Source organism: Chionomys nivalis, chromosome 3, assembly GCF_950005125.1.
Source record: "Chionomys nivalis chromosome 3, mChiNiv1.1, whole genome shotgun sequence".
In the NCBI taxonomy this organism is placed as follows: Eukaryota; Metazoa; Chordata; class Mammalia; order Rodentia; family Cricetidae; genus Chionomys; species Chionomys nivalis.
The window spans coordinates 112,969,395-112,986,077 of record NC_080088.1 but is presented as its reverse complement, the minus strand read 5'-3'; the positions used below and the strand labels follow the sequence as shown (position 1 = coordinate 112,986,077).

The 16,683-nt window shown below is 43.0% G+C and overlaps 1 protein-coding gene across 9 annotated transcripts in view; it reads left to right on the top strand.

The window, feature by feature from the left end:
* The window catches only part of Hectd4 (HECT domain E3 ubiquitin protein ligase 4), a 183,850-nt gene that overhangs the window by 62,590 nt on the left and 104,577 nt on the right, over positions 1–16,683 (top strand). For all 9 annotated transcript variants that reach the window (XM_057763496.1, XM_057763491.1, XM_057763497.1 and 6 more), the window contains exons 8-11: positions 3,420–3,612; positions 7,634–7,792; positions 11,817–11,930; positions 12,965–13,105. In XM_057763496.1, coding sequence (XP_057619479.1) covers positions 3,420–3,612; positions 7,634–7,792; positions 11,817–11,930; positions 12,965–13,105 — 607 coding nt within the window. The remainder of the gene's footprint in view (positions 1–3,419; positions 3,613–7,633; positions 7,793–11,816; positions 11,931–12,964; positions 13,106–16,683) is intronic.

The following is a 16,683-nucleotide window of genomic DNA, read 5'->3' as shown; positions in this document are numbered from 1 at the left end:
CTCTTAACTACTGAGGTATCTCTCCAGTCCAGGGTTTATGTTTGTTTTAAAGTGACTTTTGGTGTGTGGCAAATTCACTACGTAGCAGTAGAAGACTGGCTAGAGCTGGCCAGAGGCCTGGACTGGGAGAGAAGCCCCTTGTCACAGCTAACTGTGCTACTACTCACTGCTCCCAGCTGTACTCTCCTTTTGAGGTTAGTAGTCATGCACCTCTCTGAACTGCATGGTGTTGCTAAACTCTTCAAAAGCAACAAGTTTATTAGGGTTCCTTACAGCCTTATAGATGAGCTGTTAATTTATGGGAATGGGAGAGCTCCCACCAGGACTTTCCTTGCAGCTTCAGAGAGGGCAACTCTCTTCCCAACTCTTCCCTGGTCTATATGTACTATAGCCGTTCCCCAAGGCCATGTGTAGTTGATACTGAGGTACACACAACAGGTGGTAGGGAGTGGCTGGAATTTCAAGTGAGGGTCTCTGATCCTCCCTACTCCTCTTCCTCCTCCACGAGGGATTATAAACTGTTAACATACTCAAGGGATAAATAACCCTTTTGCAAGGGGGTGCAGGTGAAGTCCACAAGAAGGTGATTTCTTGGTTCAGAGTACAGTCACCCCATCACTGAAGTTATACAGATTTAGTACTCATGCCCTAAACCTGTTCCTCCTACTGCTCACTGGTGCTTTGTCATCTCAGTTTGCAGCGCACTAAGTGCAGTAAGAGACTGTTTTACATTAGCTATTGATTTCCTCATAGGACCAGATGGGTAATGCTTTTGAATGCCAGTCTTAATGAGATCGATTTTTGTCTTGGATGCTTTTACAGGGTTATATTTAGAGTTGTGTAGCATAAATAAATAGAGCATGAGCGTGGGGGTAAAACAATGCAGTAAGAAGTAGATGTGTTAAATTTTAGGGGACAAAAGGCGATTTAAGTAGAAATGCTAGAGGCAGGGGTGGGAGCAGTGAGATAAGGGGACCGTAGCTTAAGACAGAAGCTGTAGAGAAAGTGGGGTGTTCCCACAGAGGCTGGAGCTGCATGTGAGGGAGGGCCTATAGGGAATGCCTCCCCAGTACTGAGGATGTTGTGGTAACCACTTTCTCCCAGGCAAACATCAGGCAGCTGGCATTCTAGGACAAGCCATGAATGAGTAACTGTGTGGTCATTTCAGAGAGATGCGTATGTGCAGGAGCAGAACCGTGGAATGTGCTCAGTTGTGGGTCGTGAGGACACTGACGGGCAAGCGGGGAAGGCTTCTGTGAGTTGACTGCTATCTGAGGTCTGAATGATGGGATTGAGTCAGCCCTGGGAAATTTGGGTACAGTGTTCCAGCTGAGGTCTTAGATACCAAATGCAATGGTTTCCATAAATAGAAATGTAGAGCTAGGAGGCGGAGAGTAGCCAGCAGGGTCCCTCTTGGTTCTACTTACTTATACAAAGTAAGTGCTTACAGTAGCAGTTCAGGGAAGGGCTATGCCATGGAGACTATAAAAATAGAAACTCCAAAGGTCTCTCTGGCCAAGGCTACCTGCAAGGGAGTTAGGGGGAAGGTGAGTGATTCAGTCTTTAGGTTACAGTGATCTGTCCAGAGTGGTACTCATGAGACGGTACAGAGTTAAGGAGGCCAAACCTAGGAGGAGTAGGAAGCAAAGGGAGCCGCAGTCTGGGGCTCCCCAAAAAGCCTTCCCTTATCCTCTGTGACCATGTGTGCAGCTGCCCTGGAGTCTGTGGACGGCACCTCTCAGTTGTGTGCTTTCTCTGCCATTTGTTGTCAGCCTTACCCTCTGGATCCTGGCTTGGCTTTCTATGGACTTCTAAAGACTTGGCCCATGGTACCCTCATTCTTGGCTTCAGGGGTTGCAAGCAGCAGGCCAGGCTTGCTGTCTTCCCTGGTGGGATGGGTTTCTGAGGCCCTCCATATCTAGGAGACTGGGTTTTCAAGGGGCATTGGTTAACACAGGCCTCCTGAGATGGATCAAAGTCTGTTTTAAAGACACATTCTTTAAAGCTGGGTGGTGGTGGTGCACTCCTTTAATCCCAGCATTTGGAAGGAGAGGCAGGTGGATCTCTGAGTTTGAGGCTAGCCTGGTCTGCAAGGTGAGTTCCAGGAGATCCAGGGCTACACGGAGAAATCCTGTCTAGGAAACAAAACAAAACAGCAAATAAACCTACATTCTTTCAAACACACACACACACACACACACACACACACACGCACACATAAACCCACACAGGTAACACATGCTGTGGTGTGTGTGTGGCAGTCAGGACAACTTGTAGAAATTGGTTCTTTCCTTCTACTGTGTGTTTTCCAGAAATTGTGCTCAGGTCATCAGGTATGGCAGCAAGGGCCTTTCCCTCCTAGCCATTTCAGTCATTCAACAGTGAATCCAAGTGGAATGTTCTGTGTTTGAAAACAGAGAAGACAGGAGAAAGGCAAGAAAGAGGGAAGAGAGAAGCCAGGACCTGGGAGCAATCTCAAATGGCTTCAGAGAGATGCTTCTCCCTGGGAAATCAGCAAGGGGAGAACCCAGGGCCTTGAATTAGAGAAGAATCGAGGAAGAGAAGTTCCTGGGAAGTGATCCAAGTCTTCAGCAAAGAGAAAAGCTAGGAAAGTTTTTGAAAAAAGAAAGAAAGCAGAGACATGATATTCAGATCCGTAACCCCAGCACTGAAAGACAGAGCATCAAGAGTCCAAGGCCACCTTTGGCTGTATATGAACTTGAGGCCAACCTGGGCTACATGAGACCCTGTCTCAAAAAAGAAAAGAAAGATTGAGGGATGGAAAGCAGGTAGGTGGTTTGTTGCGAGTCAGATCCTCATTGTTGAGGGACTTTGCTGGGGGAAAAGTCAGTGTTGAGTTAGGGAACTGGCAGGCCAGCCAAGGTGTGCTTGAAGCTTGCTGTGTGTTTTAGCCAGGGTGGCTTGCTACAGGATTGCTCTGCCATGTCCAGGCAACTGGCTCTGTGGGAAGCGTGGTTAGGTCTTAACAACCAGTTACATTTTCAAACCATGTTAACCTCACAATTGTCCTCAGCAACAAATCAAGGGCTAGTTGATTTGTTTTCCTCTCTTTCATTTGTATCTGCCAGAAGGTTCATAATTAGTGAGCAGCTGCCTATGGAATTCAATATAAGGGTTATAAGCAACAATAATTTGCAGAATGTATTAATGTTGTCTGATTTCACTTTGAATATGAGCTGCCATGAAAAATGACAGTTCTGAGAATGAGCTTAGCCTTCCCTGTCTGAAGCAGCTCCTCTGGAGCATGGAAGTGGTTTGCCTAGAAAGATGCCTTTGCTCAGGTGGCTGGAAAATGCTTTGTAAGCTTTCTGGTCACAGAAGTAGTCTCAGAAGATATCTGCTAACTGGATGGAAACATCATTTCAGGTTCTCTCTTTTTTTTTTTCTTTAAATATTAGGTGGAAAATGGGGTATTTGTAGCCAGCCCGCTTCAGGAACGCACAATCCTCATGAGAAAAGAGGGAGAATCCGCTAAAAGCATCAATGAGATGCTCCTGAGCCGACTGTCTCGGTACAGAGCTTCCCCGTCGGCAACACTGGCGGCCCTCACTGGCTCCACCATCTCCAACACCCTGAAGGAGGATCAAGCAGGTGCGTTTGCCTCTTCCTGACCTGCCTACAGCTCCTCAGTGCAGCACACAGAGCCCACCTTCTCTGCGCCTCCCCTGCAGTGACCAGTGGGTCTGGACTGTGGACAGGGTGTGAGCCCTGTAACAGTTCTGCCTTACCTGTAGTTTTCTCTGCACCATCACTGTCAGGAAAGATTTGTAAATGCAGCTAGCCTCATCAGGACACACCTGCAGCCTTAGCCCTTAGGAAATTAAGGCAGGGGAGTCATGAGTGGGAGGCCAGCCTGGGCTATGTGAGATCACCTTACTGTACCCCCTCCAAAAAAAAGAGTATCTGAATTTGAGCTAAAATGAATTTGAGTCTCTGCTTTAATCCTTATACTGTTTGAAATACTGGGAAGAAAAGCTCTTGCAGTTGATTGGCTGGGCGATGGTGGTGCACTCCTTTACTCTCATTACTTAAGAGGCAGAGGCAGGTGAATCTCTGTGAGTTCGGGGCCAGCCTGGTTTACAGAACATGCTAGGATAGCCAGGGCTACACAGAGAAACCCTGTCTTCAAAAAACCAAAAAAAAAAAAAAAAAAAATGAGGCTGTTCAGTAAATACTTTATTGCTCATATTAGACTGTAAGGACAATATCTTGTTGCCAAGGCCTCTGTGGTATCAATGTGAGTATTTTGTTAATGCTTGCTTTATCATGGGAGATGCTTTGCACAAAACAGTTATTTTTACCTAAGTAAATGTTTTGGGGGTTGTAAGATGGCTCATTGGGTAAAGGTATTTGTGGTCAAGGCTGACGACCTGAATTTGGTCCCTGGATCGCACGTAAAAGGTGAAAACAGAGAAACGACTCCACAGAATTGTATTCTGACCACCATATGTACACATACATGCACATAGTAAATAAATGTAAAGAAGACACCCAGAAAGTAGGCACTTTCATGTAAAATCTTGATCTGTATTTAGTCCTACCTCCATGCCTACCAAATTCTTTTCAGTATACTTAGTAAATCTGTTTTCTTTGTTTAACGAAAGAAAAAAAAAAAAGAACAGGCTACTTCCCAGCTTTGCAAGTGCTCCTCCACTGTGATCTCATGTGTCAAGGCTGCCTCCAGCCCTGATTCCCTCTCTCTTCCACACTACCATACCCAGCTGTTAGGTTGTATACATTTATTTTATGTGTATGTATGTTTTGCTTGCTTGTGTTTCTGTGTACGACACTTGTGTCTTCTGGCCCATGAATGCCAGAAGAGAGTATTGGATCTCCAGGACCTGGAGTTACAGATGTTACAGATTGTTGTAACCCACCATGAGGATACTAGAATTGAATCTGGATCTTTTGGAAGAGCAACATTGACTCTTAATCACAGAACCATCTAGACCTCAGAAGGCAATACTATATTTAGAATTGTTAGTAGGGTGTGACTGCTCATTCCTGTTGTCCTAGCACTTGGGAAAATGAGTCCGCCTCAGCTACAGAGAAACCCTGTTTGAAAACCACACACACAAAATAAAAACCTCAACAACAAACAATTAGATTTTTTGTAAAAACTGCTCGTTACTCAAAATGTGGTTTTTGTACCTTTATATGAGTTTTTTTTAAATCTGTTTATTTATTATGTATACAATATTCTGTCTGTGTGCATGTCTACAGGCCAGAAGAGGGCACCAGACCTCTTTACAGATGGTTGTGAGTCACCATGTGGTTGCCAGGAATTGAACTCAGGACCTTTGGAAGAGCAGGCAATGCTCTTAACCACTGAGCTATCTCTCCAGCCCTATATGAGTTTTTGTGTTCACTAACATGCTACTACACTGAAAATCCACTAGTTCTAGTTCCTATGGGTCTGTGATTAATTGAACATTCACAAAATCTAGCTTTGGAGCTAGAGTGATAGTTTAGTTAGTAAAGTTCATGCAAAGCATGCCTGCATGAGGACCTGAATTTTCTCCTAGCATTAAAAAAAATAAAAGCTGGTTATAGAGGTACACTCTTGTATTACCAGGACTAGGGATTTCTGTGAGTTCAAGGCTAGCTTGTTCTACATAGTTAGTTCCAGGCCAACCAAGGCAGTAAATGAGACCTTGCCTCAAAACAGAAATAACAAAAATAAAGTTGACAACTCCTTAGTTATATCTCCTGAAGTTGACCTCAGGCCTCCACATCCATGGATAAACACACTTGACACACACACGCAAGTATGCATACTACCCCACTCATCAAATAAATGAAAGTAAAAATAATTTTTAAAATGTGGAGTTTTACTCTGTGACAAGCTAAAACATATTTTCTGTCAGTAAGTCTGTGAAAACACTTTGGTGAACTTATTAAGCTGCAAAGTTTCTGAAGTTTTCCACTTATTACATTTTTGTGTTTTTATTACCACAGAAATTGTTGTTCTGAATAAAGAATATATTTGTTGAGAGCTTATGTTCTTTTTAAAAAATGGAGCTGTTTGAAGCAGAAGTATTCAAAACATCAGAAAGAGTAGGTTTCCTTGCTGCTCTTTCAGAAAACTGGAGTTAGGTTCCTAGCACCTACACTGTCACCTGTCACTCCATCGCCAGGAGTGACAGTGTCTTTCTTTTCTCTCTGGGCAAATTAAAATATAAAAGTTAAAAAAAGAGAAAGAATAGGTTTCATTTTACATATTCTTCTAATCTTTTTTTTTTTAAAAACTTGGTTTGTTTATTTATTTATTTATTTATTTATTTATTTATTTATTTATTTATTTATTATGTACACAGTGTTCAGCCTCCATGCCTGCAGGCCAGAAGAGGGCACCAGACGCCATTACAGATGGTTGTGAGCCATCATGTGGTTGCTGGGAATTGAACTCAAGACCTCTGGAAGAGCAGTCAGTGCTCTTAACCTCTGAGCCATCTCTCCAGCCCCATATTCTTCTAATCTAAACCCCAAGAATGTTTTTCTCTCTGTTGTGTTTTGTAGCCTGACAGCTTCCGAAAGCTCTAGTGTACTTCTTGCTGATGTCATTGGTCTTCACTGAGCTCAGCTACAGACAGTCCTTAAGTCCGCTCTACTAGTGCCTGGATGCTGGGGAGATGATGTGCATTCCATATCTCCTGACTAGAAACAAAAATTATTCTATTGATGGTATCTTATGTCAGTGACTCCCCCCCAAAATAGTAAGAAATGTATATATAATGAATACTATATAAGCCATGCAGGTTAAAAATTACTATGTGAGCCGGGCGGTGGTGGCGCATGCCTTTAATCCCAGCACTCGGGAGGCAGAGGCAGGCGGATCTCTGTGAGTTCGAGACCAGCCTGGTCTACAAGAGCTAGTTCCAGGACAGGCTCCAAAACCACAGAGAAACCCTGTCTCGAAAAAAAACAAAAAACAAAACAAAACAAAACAAAAAAAACAGTAGGAGCCCCATGTGCCTTTAATCCGTAAGCAGAGGCAGGCAGATCTCTGAGTTCTAGGCCAGCCTAGTCTACAAAGTAATTTCCAGGATGCCAGAACTGTTACACAGAGAAACCCTGTCTGGAAAACAACACAACACAACACAACACAAAACAGAGAGAGAGAGAGAGAGAGAGAGAGAGAGAGAGAGAGAGAGAGAGAGAGAGAGAGAGAGAGAGAGAGAGAAAAGAAAGAAAAAGGAAGGAAGGAAAGAGTATCAATTCCCAGTTAATTGATGTTGGGATTCAGTTTTGAGATTTATTCATTGTAAACATTCATTCTTAGATTTGAGTCATAAGGCATACTGGACATTGGTAACACCTTTATTCCATATGATGAGTGTTTCCCCTACATGTATGTCTGTTCACCACCACTTGTGTGCTGAGTACCCTCAGAAGCTAGAAGAGATATTCAGATCCCTTGGAACTAGAATCACAGACAGTTGTGAGCTGCTCCATAGGAGTTGGGAATTGCAGCTTGTGTTCATAATCACTGAGCCATCTCTAGTTCCCTCTCTTTCTAATCATGGCCTAACTTTGTTTCAGTTTGGACTCCTTCATTATATCTGAGTCTATGCAAAATACTTTTACTAAACATTTTCATTCCCCTCTCCAGCAAATACTAGCTGTGGCCTTCCTCTGAAAATGCTGCGGAAGACACCCATGTACACTTGTGGCACATACTTGGTGATGCTGGTCCCACCTCCAGGGGGGTCTGGCAGCTCTGCCACCCGCTCTCTTTTTGGTGGAACCAGTGGCTTGTCATCTTTAAAAAGTAAGTATATTTTGTTTGGAATGCTCTTCCTGATGTAGCTTTGTAATAGTTATTTTTTGTTGCTCTGATAACACACCATGACCAAAGGCAACTTAAGGAAAAAGAGTTTATTTTGATACTGTTCCAGAGGAATAAGGGTCTGTCATAGAAGAGAGGCATGACAGCAGAGCAAGAAGCTGAGAAATCACTTTTTTTTTTTTTTTTTTTTTTGAGACAAAGTCTCTCTACATAGCCCTGACTATCCCAGGGCTATGTAGACCAGGTTCTTCTTGAACTCACAGGTATCTGCCTGCCTTTGAGTGCTGGGATTGAAGGCATGCACTACCACACCCAGTCAGAAATTACATCTTTCTTCACAAGCTTGAAGGAGAGAGAATGATCTTGAAGGTGCGAGGCTTTGCAATCTCAAAGCCTGTCCCCAGTGACATATTTCCTCCTGAAGGCTGCACCTCCTCATAACTTCTCCAAACAGCATCACCAATAGAGGATTGTGTTCAGATTCCTGAGCCAATACGGAATGTTTCTCAAACTACCACAGTCTGTAACTCTGAGATTTAAAGCACTTTTATTTATTGTTGTAAACTTGCTCTGTTATCAATCATTGTTACTCTCTGATGATACAAAACAATAATGGTCAGTGAGTTACAGACTGAGGATTTGTCTGGTGCTGGGGATGGCACGTAGGGCCTGTGTATGTTCTTACCCCTGAGCTATACCCAGCCCTCAAAATATAACTTTTTAAACTTGTTCTATTTTTTCATGCAGGGTCTTTCCATGTAGCCCTATCTGGCCTAGAACTACAGAAATCCACCTGTCTCTGCCTCCTTATTCTGGGATTAAAGGTCTCTTGGGTTTTTAATCTCCCTAGCATAGCTTTTTCACTTACTGGAATTTAGGTTCATTGATTAGAATGGCTCTTCGTGGACCATTTTCCATGAGGACACAATTGATGCCATGGTTTCATATCAGCCCAGGAAATACTTCCTTCTGTGGCCTGTTACAGATTGGTCACCATAGTTTCAGCACAAGGAGACACCAGTTCTTCCCTTCAGACCATGGAACTGCTAGGTAGTTAGTCTGAAGTTACCTTTAGGAGCTTCGAGGAGTGACAATGAGAAATGGCCATTGTTGGAAAGAGGGGCCAGGTGTGCATGTTGCAGATTGTGGGAGTAGAGGTCATTGTGGAGTTAGAAAGGAGAGAATTCTTGGGGTCTCAAGTTGGAATGGTAAGAAATGGGTATTTTTTGTTTTGTCTTGTCTTTTGAGACAAGGTCTCTCTGAGTATCCCTGGCTGTCCTGGAACTAACTCGGTAGACCAGGCTGAGCTCAAACTCACAGAGATCCTCCTGTCTTTACCTCCTGAGTGCTGAGATCAAAGGTGTGCACCACCATGCCTGGCTGTGAGAAATAAGTGTAATTCATCTATGTGTGCAAGTAGAGTAAGGGCTTCTGTGATAGGAAGTACACTGGAGAAGAAACTTGGGTAAGATCATTTTGTGGGTTGGAACAGTATGAAACAAACAAACAAACAAAAAACAGGGCAGGGGGGGTATAGCTCAGGAGAGTATTTATCTAGTATGGTCAAGGTCCTGAGTTTCATCCTCAGGGGCAGGGGGAGAAATAGTATAGTTTAGTCTAGAAGTAGTATAGTTACCACTATTGTAATGGTGGAATAAGAAAAGAAAAATGTAAGAGGTAAAGTACTGAGATTGTGTTGAGGGGGAAAGGAGCCAGGAATGTTGGAATATACCCGTAAGACCTTAATATAGTGGTCCTCAACCTTCTAATCCTACAACTTTTTAATGCAGTTCCTCATGTTGTGGTGACGTTCCTCCAAACCATAAAGTTATTTCATTGCTACTTCGTAGCTATAATTTTGCTGCTGTTATGGATGTATCTGATGTGCAGGATATTTGATAGGCGACTGACCCCCAAAGGGGTCACAACCCACAGGCCAAGAACTGCTACTCTAGTAGTTGGGAGGATCAAGAGCATGGGCTGTGCCGGAGAGTGATGTCACACACCTTTAATCCCAGCACTCGGGAGGCAGAGACAGGTGGATTTCTGTGAGTTCAAGGCCACCCTGGTTTACAGAGCAAGTTCCAGGACAGTCTCCAAAGCTACACAGAGAAACTCTGTCGCAGGCTGGAGAGATGGCTCAGAGATTAAGAGCACTGGCTGCTCTTCCAGAGGTCCTGAGTTTAATTCCCAGCAACCACATGGTGGCTCATAACCATCCATAATGAGATCTGGTGCCCCTTCTGGAGTGGGTATACATAATAAACAAACAAATAAATCAAAAGAGAGAAAAACCCTGGGGGGGGGGTGAAAGCATGAGCTACATAGTGAATTTGAGGCCAGACTACAAAGGCAAAAAAACATGACAGATACACAAAAAAGAATGTAAGCAGATAAATATAGGCAAGATGCTGCAGGAACCTGTAGTTCCAGCACAGGGGAAGTTGAAGTAGGGAATTAGGAGTTTAAGTCTAGCCTGGACATCATGGTAAAACTCTGTACATACACAAAACAGTTGTTGGTGTGGGTGTGATGTCAGCAATAGCAACTAACATGTATGTGCTTGACATTTTAACTCACCTCTTCTGCATGGCAGCTATGAGATAGGTTTCCTGTCCTAGTCAGGGTCTATTGCTGTGATGAAACAACATGACCAAAAGCAAGCTGGAGAGGAAAGGGTTTATTTAGCATACATTTCCACATCACTGAAGAAAGCCAGGGCAGGAACTCAAACAGGGCAGGAACCTGGAGGCAGGAGCTGATGCAGAGGCCACGGAGAGGTGCTGCTTACTAGCTTGCCTCTCTTGCCTTGTTCAGCTTTCTTTCTTATAGAAGGTTGCTTTTATTGGTTAATGAATAAAGAACTGGCTTGGCCTATAGCATGGGAGGAAGAAGGCAGAATCAGAGAGAAGCTGTGGAGCTACCAGAGACAGATGCTAGGAATTTTAGCTGGTAAGCCACTGTCATGTGGTGATACACATATTAGTAGAAATGGGTTAAATTAAGATGTAAGAGTTAGCCAATAAGAAGCTAGAGCTAATGAGCCGAGCAGTGTTCTAAATAATATAGTTACTGTGTGATTATTTCAGGTCTAAGCTAGCCGGGTGGCCGGGAACCAAACAAATGGCCTCCTCTCTCCTCCAAAAATAGAACCCAGGACCACTTGGGCTGTGCTTTTCCCCACCAATCACTAATTAATAAAATACTCTATAGACTGACCTTTATCCCGATCTTATGGAGACATTTTCTCAATTGAGGTTGCCGTCTCTTGAGAGGCTATAGCGTGTGTTAAGGTGACATAAAGCTATCCAGCACAGCACCTTATATGATCTCTGTTTTGCAAGTGAAGAGCTTGAGAGGCTAATGACTTTCCTGTGCCATCCAGATGCGGTAGAGCTGAATTCAAACCTAGACACCCAAAGCCCTTCTTTTTCACTGCTCCACTCTCCTGTGTTGAGGGAAAAGTCCAAGTATCTGAGTCACAATGAGAGCTGGGGAGAACAGCCTCATACCAGCGCTTATAAGACCCAACTGAAATGTTTCCTAACACGCTGCCATCCTGTGATTTGAGTCTTCCTGTCCCTTTTCCATTTTCTCTTTTGATCCTTTAAACTAGAAAAACACCTTCATATCAATGTTTACATTTTTTTTTTTTTTTTTTTTTGGTTTTTCGAGACAGGGTTTCTCTGTGGTTTTGGAGCCTTTCCTGGCACTAGCTCTTGTAGACCAGGCTGGTCTCGAACTCACAGAGATCCGCCTGCCTCTGCCTCCCAAGTGCTGGGATTAAAGGCGTGCGCCACCACCGCCCGGCTCCTTCATATCAATGTTGCTGTTTTAAATTCACTTTCAAAAATATTGTGAAGACGTTTGGTCAGCATTTTTTTTCAGGGATCTTCTGTGTTTATTGTCTATCTTTGTTGTTTTCAAAAGAAGTCTGGTTAGGAGCCTAAAATGGAAGTTTTAAAGAGTGTCTTCAGGATGATTAAAGAGCTGTCTGTCTCCACAGTCCTGGCCTCCAGTTTGGTATATAACATTTCAGATGGCCAATTCACAAGTCGTGCGGATCTCATAGATGCTGCTGGAAGCTCACTGGGGCGTGGTGCTCTTGTACCAGGATTGGGTAAGACACAAATACACTTGTTTCCTTGGAAGATTCATCTTGAGTGATTATTTCAAGAGCATTTCAAGTGTTCTTGAAAATCTTGCCAATTCTCTATGGCATTCCACTTTCCTTAAAAGAGATACATGTTAATACTCAGGGACTTAGTGTGGAAGCTGCCACGTGTCAGATTCTCAGATGAACTGCCATTGACGCTCACATTATGTTGTAAGACGTTGCTCATCACAGTTTCCAGGGTTTATGCCAAATAGAGGTTTATTCTGCTGAAGAACACACATTGGAAAACGGATCCAATCCCATATGTTGGACTTGCTCTTTGTCCTGGCTACTAGGGGTACATACAGAAGTTTGGGACTCTCCAGAGATTTTTATTGTATGTTGGTGTTATGGCATAGCTACATGTTGAGGTGACATCTGTTGGGGTCCAGCCTCAACAGGTCCATATGTTTTGGGGCAGGAACATGTGGATTAGAAATACTAGGCAGAATAAACAGAGATACAAAAGAAGTACAGACACATAAGTGCAGTCCAGTGAATACTGTGTTTATTTACAAGGTACAAAGTGATTACCGTCTCACCAAGTAACTATACCTAGGTCAAGATATGTTTGATAGTAGCCACACCATACATCAAATCTCTTGTCAGTAACCTTGAAGGAGCAAGAATAAGCTTAAACTCTCTGACCTTTAGTCAAGGTGGAATGGATCCACTTCTGTGGACTCAACAGTGTTACCCATTCCTGGTGTCCTGAATTTTTCATGGAAGCCATCTGAATCCTTTTTGGAAGTTTGTTGCTGCAAACCATGTATTTTATGACTTGTTCCTTCTCGCATAGGAACTGAGCAAAACTGCAAATTAAATTTAAGCTTTTTTTCTTGGTTCCAATTTAATGTGTTGTTACATAGTTCTTTGGGAGTAGAGTTGTGACTGTCAGCACTGGGGGAAATTCTCGCCCTTTGTTCTTTGGCAGTTCCGTGGGAAATATATGTGCAGATGTGATGGCACAGCCGCTGAGTGAACTGTGTTGTTTGCAGGTGCCTGTTATGATACCGTGAACAACATGCTGTGGACCTGCTCAAATGATTATATCGATCAGTGGTGCAATCCTGGGAACCAGGCCTTTCATTATGTGTGCCAGAGACTGGGGGTCAGCCATATCATCACCGAGCCCAAAGGTGAGCAGCACTGTCAGCTCCCAAATATAACAAACTAGAGTGGCAGCGTTAGGTGGTAATGTGGGCTAGCAACAGATTGTATCCACAGCTTCCTTCTTGGAACTTACAAGCTAAAACCTACTGTTGTCCACGACAGGGACGACTGTCTATTGGGAAGGAGAAAGCATGTAAATCCTGTAAATCAAAAAGCATGTAAATGTGGAGGCCTTGAAGAACTTGTAGGTTTCTAAAAGGAAAATCTCTGTGTCCCTCCCAAAATCTAAATGTAGATATAAAATTTGATTCTTGGTGCTGAGAAGGAACCCATGTAATCTCAGCACATAGAAAGCTCAGGCTACAGAGTGAGTTCTAATTCAAATTGGGCCTGACTAAGATCCTGCCTCAAAGTAAAATCCAAAACACAACATTGATTATTGGTTCTTGGACTGGAATTCTATGCTGTATTAATGTTTTATACTGACAATGGCTTAGTTATACCCAAATTTATATTATCTTTCTTAATATTGACTGTTGGTTGGCTGGTTGGTTGGTTGGTTGGTTTTTGAGACAAGGTCTCTACAGAGCCTGGCTGTCCTTGAACTCACCGTGTAGACCAGGTTGATCTCAAACTCTCAGAGATCCACCTGCCCCTCCTCTTCAGTGCTAGGTTTAAAGGTGTGCACCTCCATGCCCAGCAATATTGATTGACATCATTGAGATCAACTATCTTGCTACAGAAGAGAGAGTAACTCAGCAAATACTCTCTTTGTAAAGTATCATTAAAACAGACATTATCTACAACAGCAAACCCATCTTTATCCGTATTTTGGAAACTGGTTAACACAATTACTATATTAAAAAGAACAACAGCACTCAAGGAGGCAGAGGTAGACAAATTGTTGTGAGTTCAAGGCCAGCCTGCTCTACAAAGGACAGCCAGGACTGCATATTGAGCCCTTTTCTCAAAAAGCCAAGCAACAACAGTTAGGTGGTGGGGCACACAAATTTAATTCCAGCACTTGGGAGGCAGAGGCAGGGGGCTCTTGAGTTCGAGGCCAGCCTGGTCTATAGAGTGAGTTCCAGGACAGTCAGGGCTACACAGAGAGACCCTGTTTTGAAAAGCCAAAACCAAACCAAACCCAAACAAACAAATAAAAAACAAACAAAACCAACCACTACCACACTATCCTCAACATTTTGGGTAAAAACAGTGGAAGCCTGTGGCATTTTTAGCTGATTATGCCAGAGTTGGGCCCACTGTGGAAATCAACAGCTTTGCTTCCTAAGGGCTGACAGGATTTGGGGCTGAGCTTCTTTTGCTGCAGCAGCAGCATTTCCTTTGGTGCCAAAGAGAGACCAGGGGCTCAACAGAACAGCAAAGTAGATGGAGATTTGATGAATCTTGGGGCCTCCATAGGGTGCCTGAAAGGATCCCTGTTGATGTTCATGTCTGGGTAAATGTAAAGTGAATCCATCGTCAGAAGGACAGACAGAAGTTACTTATCAGGGCAGAGTTTATAAGTGCCCAGCTGGGGTACCTCCTTGCAAGTAGACCCTTATAGAATTGAGCATTAGTAGCTCAGCATGTTGGGTGCCACCTATGACTGTTGGTTAACAGCCACCATGTCTTGAAATAAAACCTAGAATTAAGAGAGTCGCTCAATATAGGATAGATGATGTTTAGGGGCAAGGCCCTGGCTTCCATCCCTAACACCAAATACAATAATAATAATAAGGAAACAAGGGGTTAAAAGGAGAAACTCAGCCCAACTGCACACATAGGTGAAGTCAGATGTTGAACTTAATAGATGACAGCTTTAAAGTAGCCATTGTAGACATGTTAAAAAAACTAAGTGAAATATATTGAAAAAAATTAAAGAGTTGATGACTATGAATTGAAAACACTAATAAAGAAGTAGTTAATTGAATTTTAATAAAGAAGTAATTAAGTAATTGAATTTGAGACAGAGTCTCATGTATTCCAGGCTGACATCAAATTCAATATTTAGCCAAGGATGATCTTCAACTTCTGATCCTCCTGCCTCCACCTCCCTAGTGTTGGGATCACATACCCAGTTTATGTTATGCTTCATACATACTGGACAAACACTCTACCAGCTGAGCTACATCTCCCACCCCAAGAAATTACTAAAACCAAAGCTGTACTGTAACTCAGTGTGGTGAATATCCAGCAGAGGCAGGAAGATCAGGAGTTCAAGGTCCTCTTTGGCTACCCGGGAACCTGAAGCTAGCCTGGGTTTCATGATACTGTGCCTAAACTCGAGTTATGGATGGAAATAAGAATAGCACAAAGATTTGTCCCCTTTGCTTCACACTGTATCCTAGAATTTATATCAACCTGTCATGTTGGGAGGGATGCTGAAACTGACACGCTGTTTTTAGTAGTGCCTGCCAGTTTTTGTGCATTGGCTAGAACAGGCACAGACCATACCTAAACGGAAGGGCATTTAGTACAACCCCTGGAAAGAGAGTGAACATGTATTAGTACGTTTCTATTTATTGTGTATGTGTCTCTCCACCATGTGGATTCTGGGGATTAGGCTTGAGTGCGCATGTGTGTATACATTTCTCCACCATGTAGATTCTGGGAATTAGGCTTATGTGTGTATGTGTCTCTCCACCATGTGGATTCTGTGTATTAGGCTCATGTGTGTATGTGTCTCTCCGTCATGTAGATTCTGGGGATTATGCTTGTATGTGTATGTGTCTCTTCATCATGTGGATTCTGGGCTTAGTTATCAGGCATCTTTACCTGCTGAACCATCTTGCCATCCCCTGCAATTATTTTAATATCTGTAGAGTCAATAGTAATTTCTATGCTTTCATTCCTAATTTTCTTTTTTGTTGTTGTTTTGTTTTGTTTTTCTTTTTTTAATATTTATTTATTTATTTATTATGTATACAATATTCTGTCTGTGAGCATATCTGCAGGCCAGAAGAGGGCACCAGACCTCCTTACAGATGGTTGTGAGCCACCATGTGGTTGCTGGGAATTGAACTCGGGACCTTTGGATGAGCAAGCAGTGCTCTTAACCACTTAGCCATCTCTCCAGCCCTTGTTTTGTTTTTCAAGACAGGATTTCTTTGTAGTTTTTGGAGCCTGTCCGGGAACTCACTCTATAGACCAGGCTGGCCTCGAACTCACAGAGATCTGCCTGCCTGTGCCTCCCAAGTGCTGGGATTAAAGGCATGAGCCACCGCTGCCTGGGATTCCTAATCATATTTGTATAAATTTGTTAAAAAACGATTGACTTGCCTTGTACCCATAAAATGGGAGTGACTTTTTGTGTTATGTCTTGTTTCATGTTTTGGAGGTCTTGTTTCATGTTTTGGAGGTTGGAACTAGGGTCATCAGTGGGAGGCAAGTGCTTTGACAGCTGAGCTTCCCCAGCCCAGGTATAATACCTTAGAGGTCATAAGGTATTTGAATCATATCCTGAGGTTTAAGTTGTTTTATTTTTATTTTTTTATTTTTAAATTATTTATTTATTATGTATACAATATTCTGTCTGTGTGTATGCCTGCAGGCCAGAAGAGGGCACCAGACCCCATTACAAATGGTTGTGAGCCACCATGTG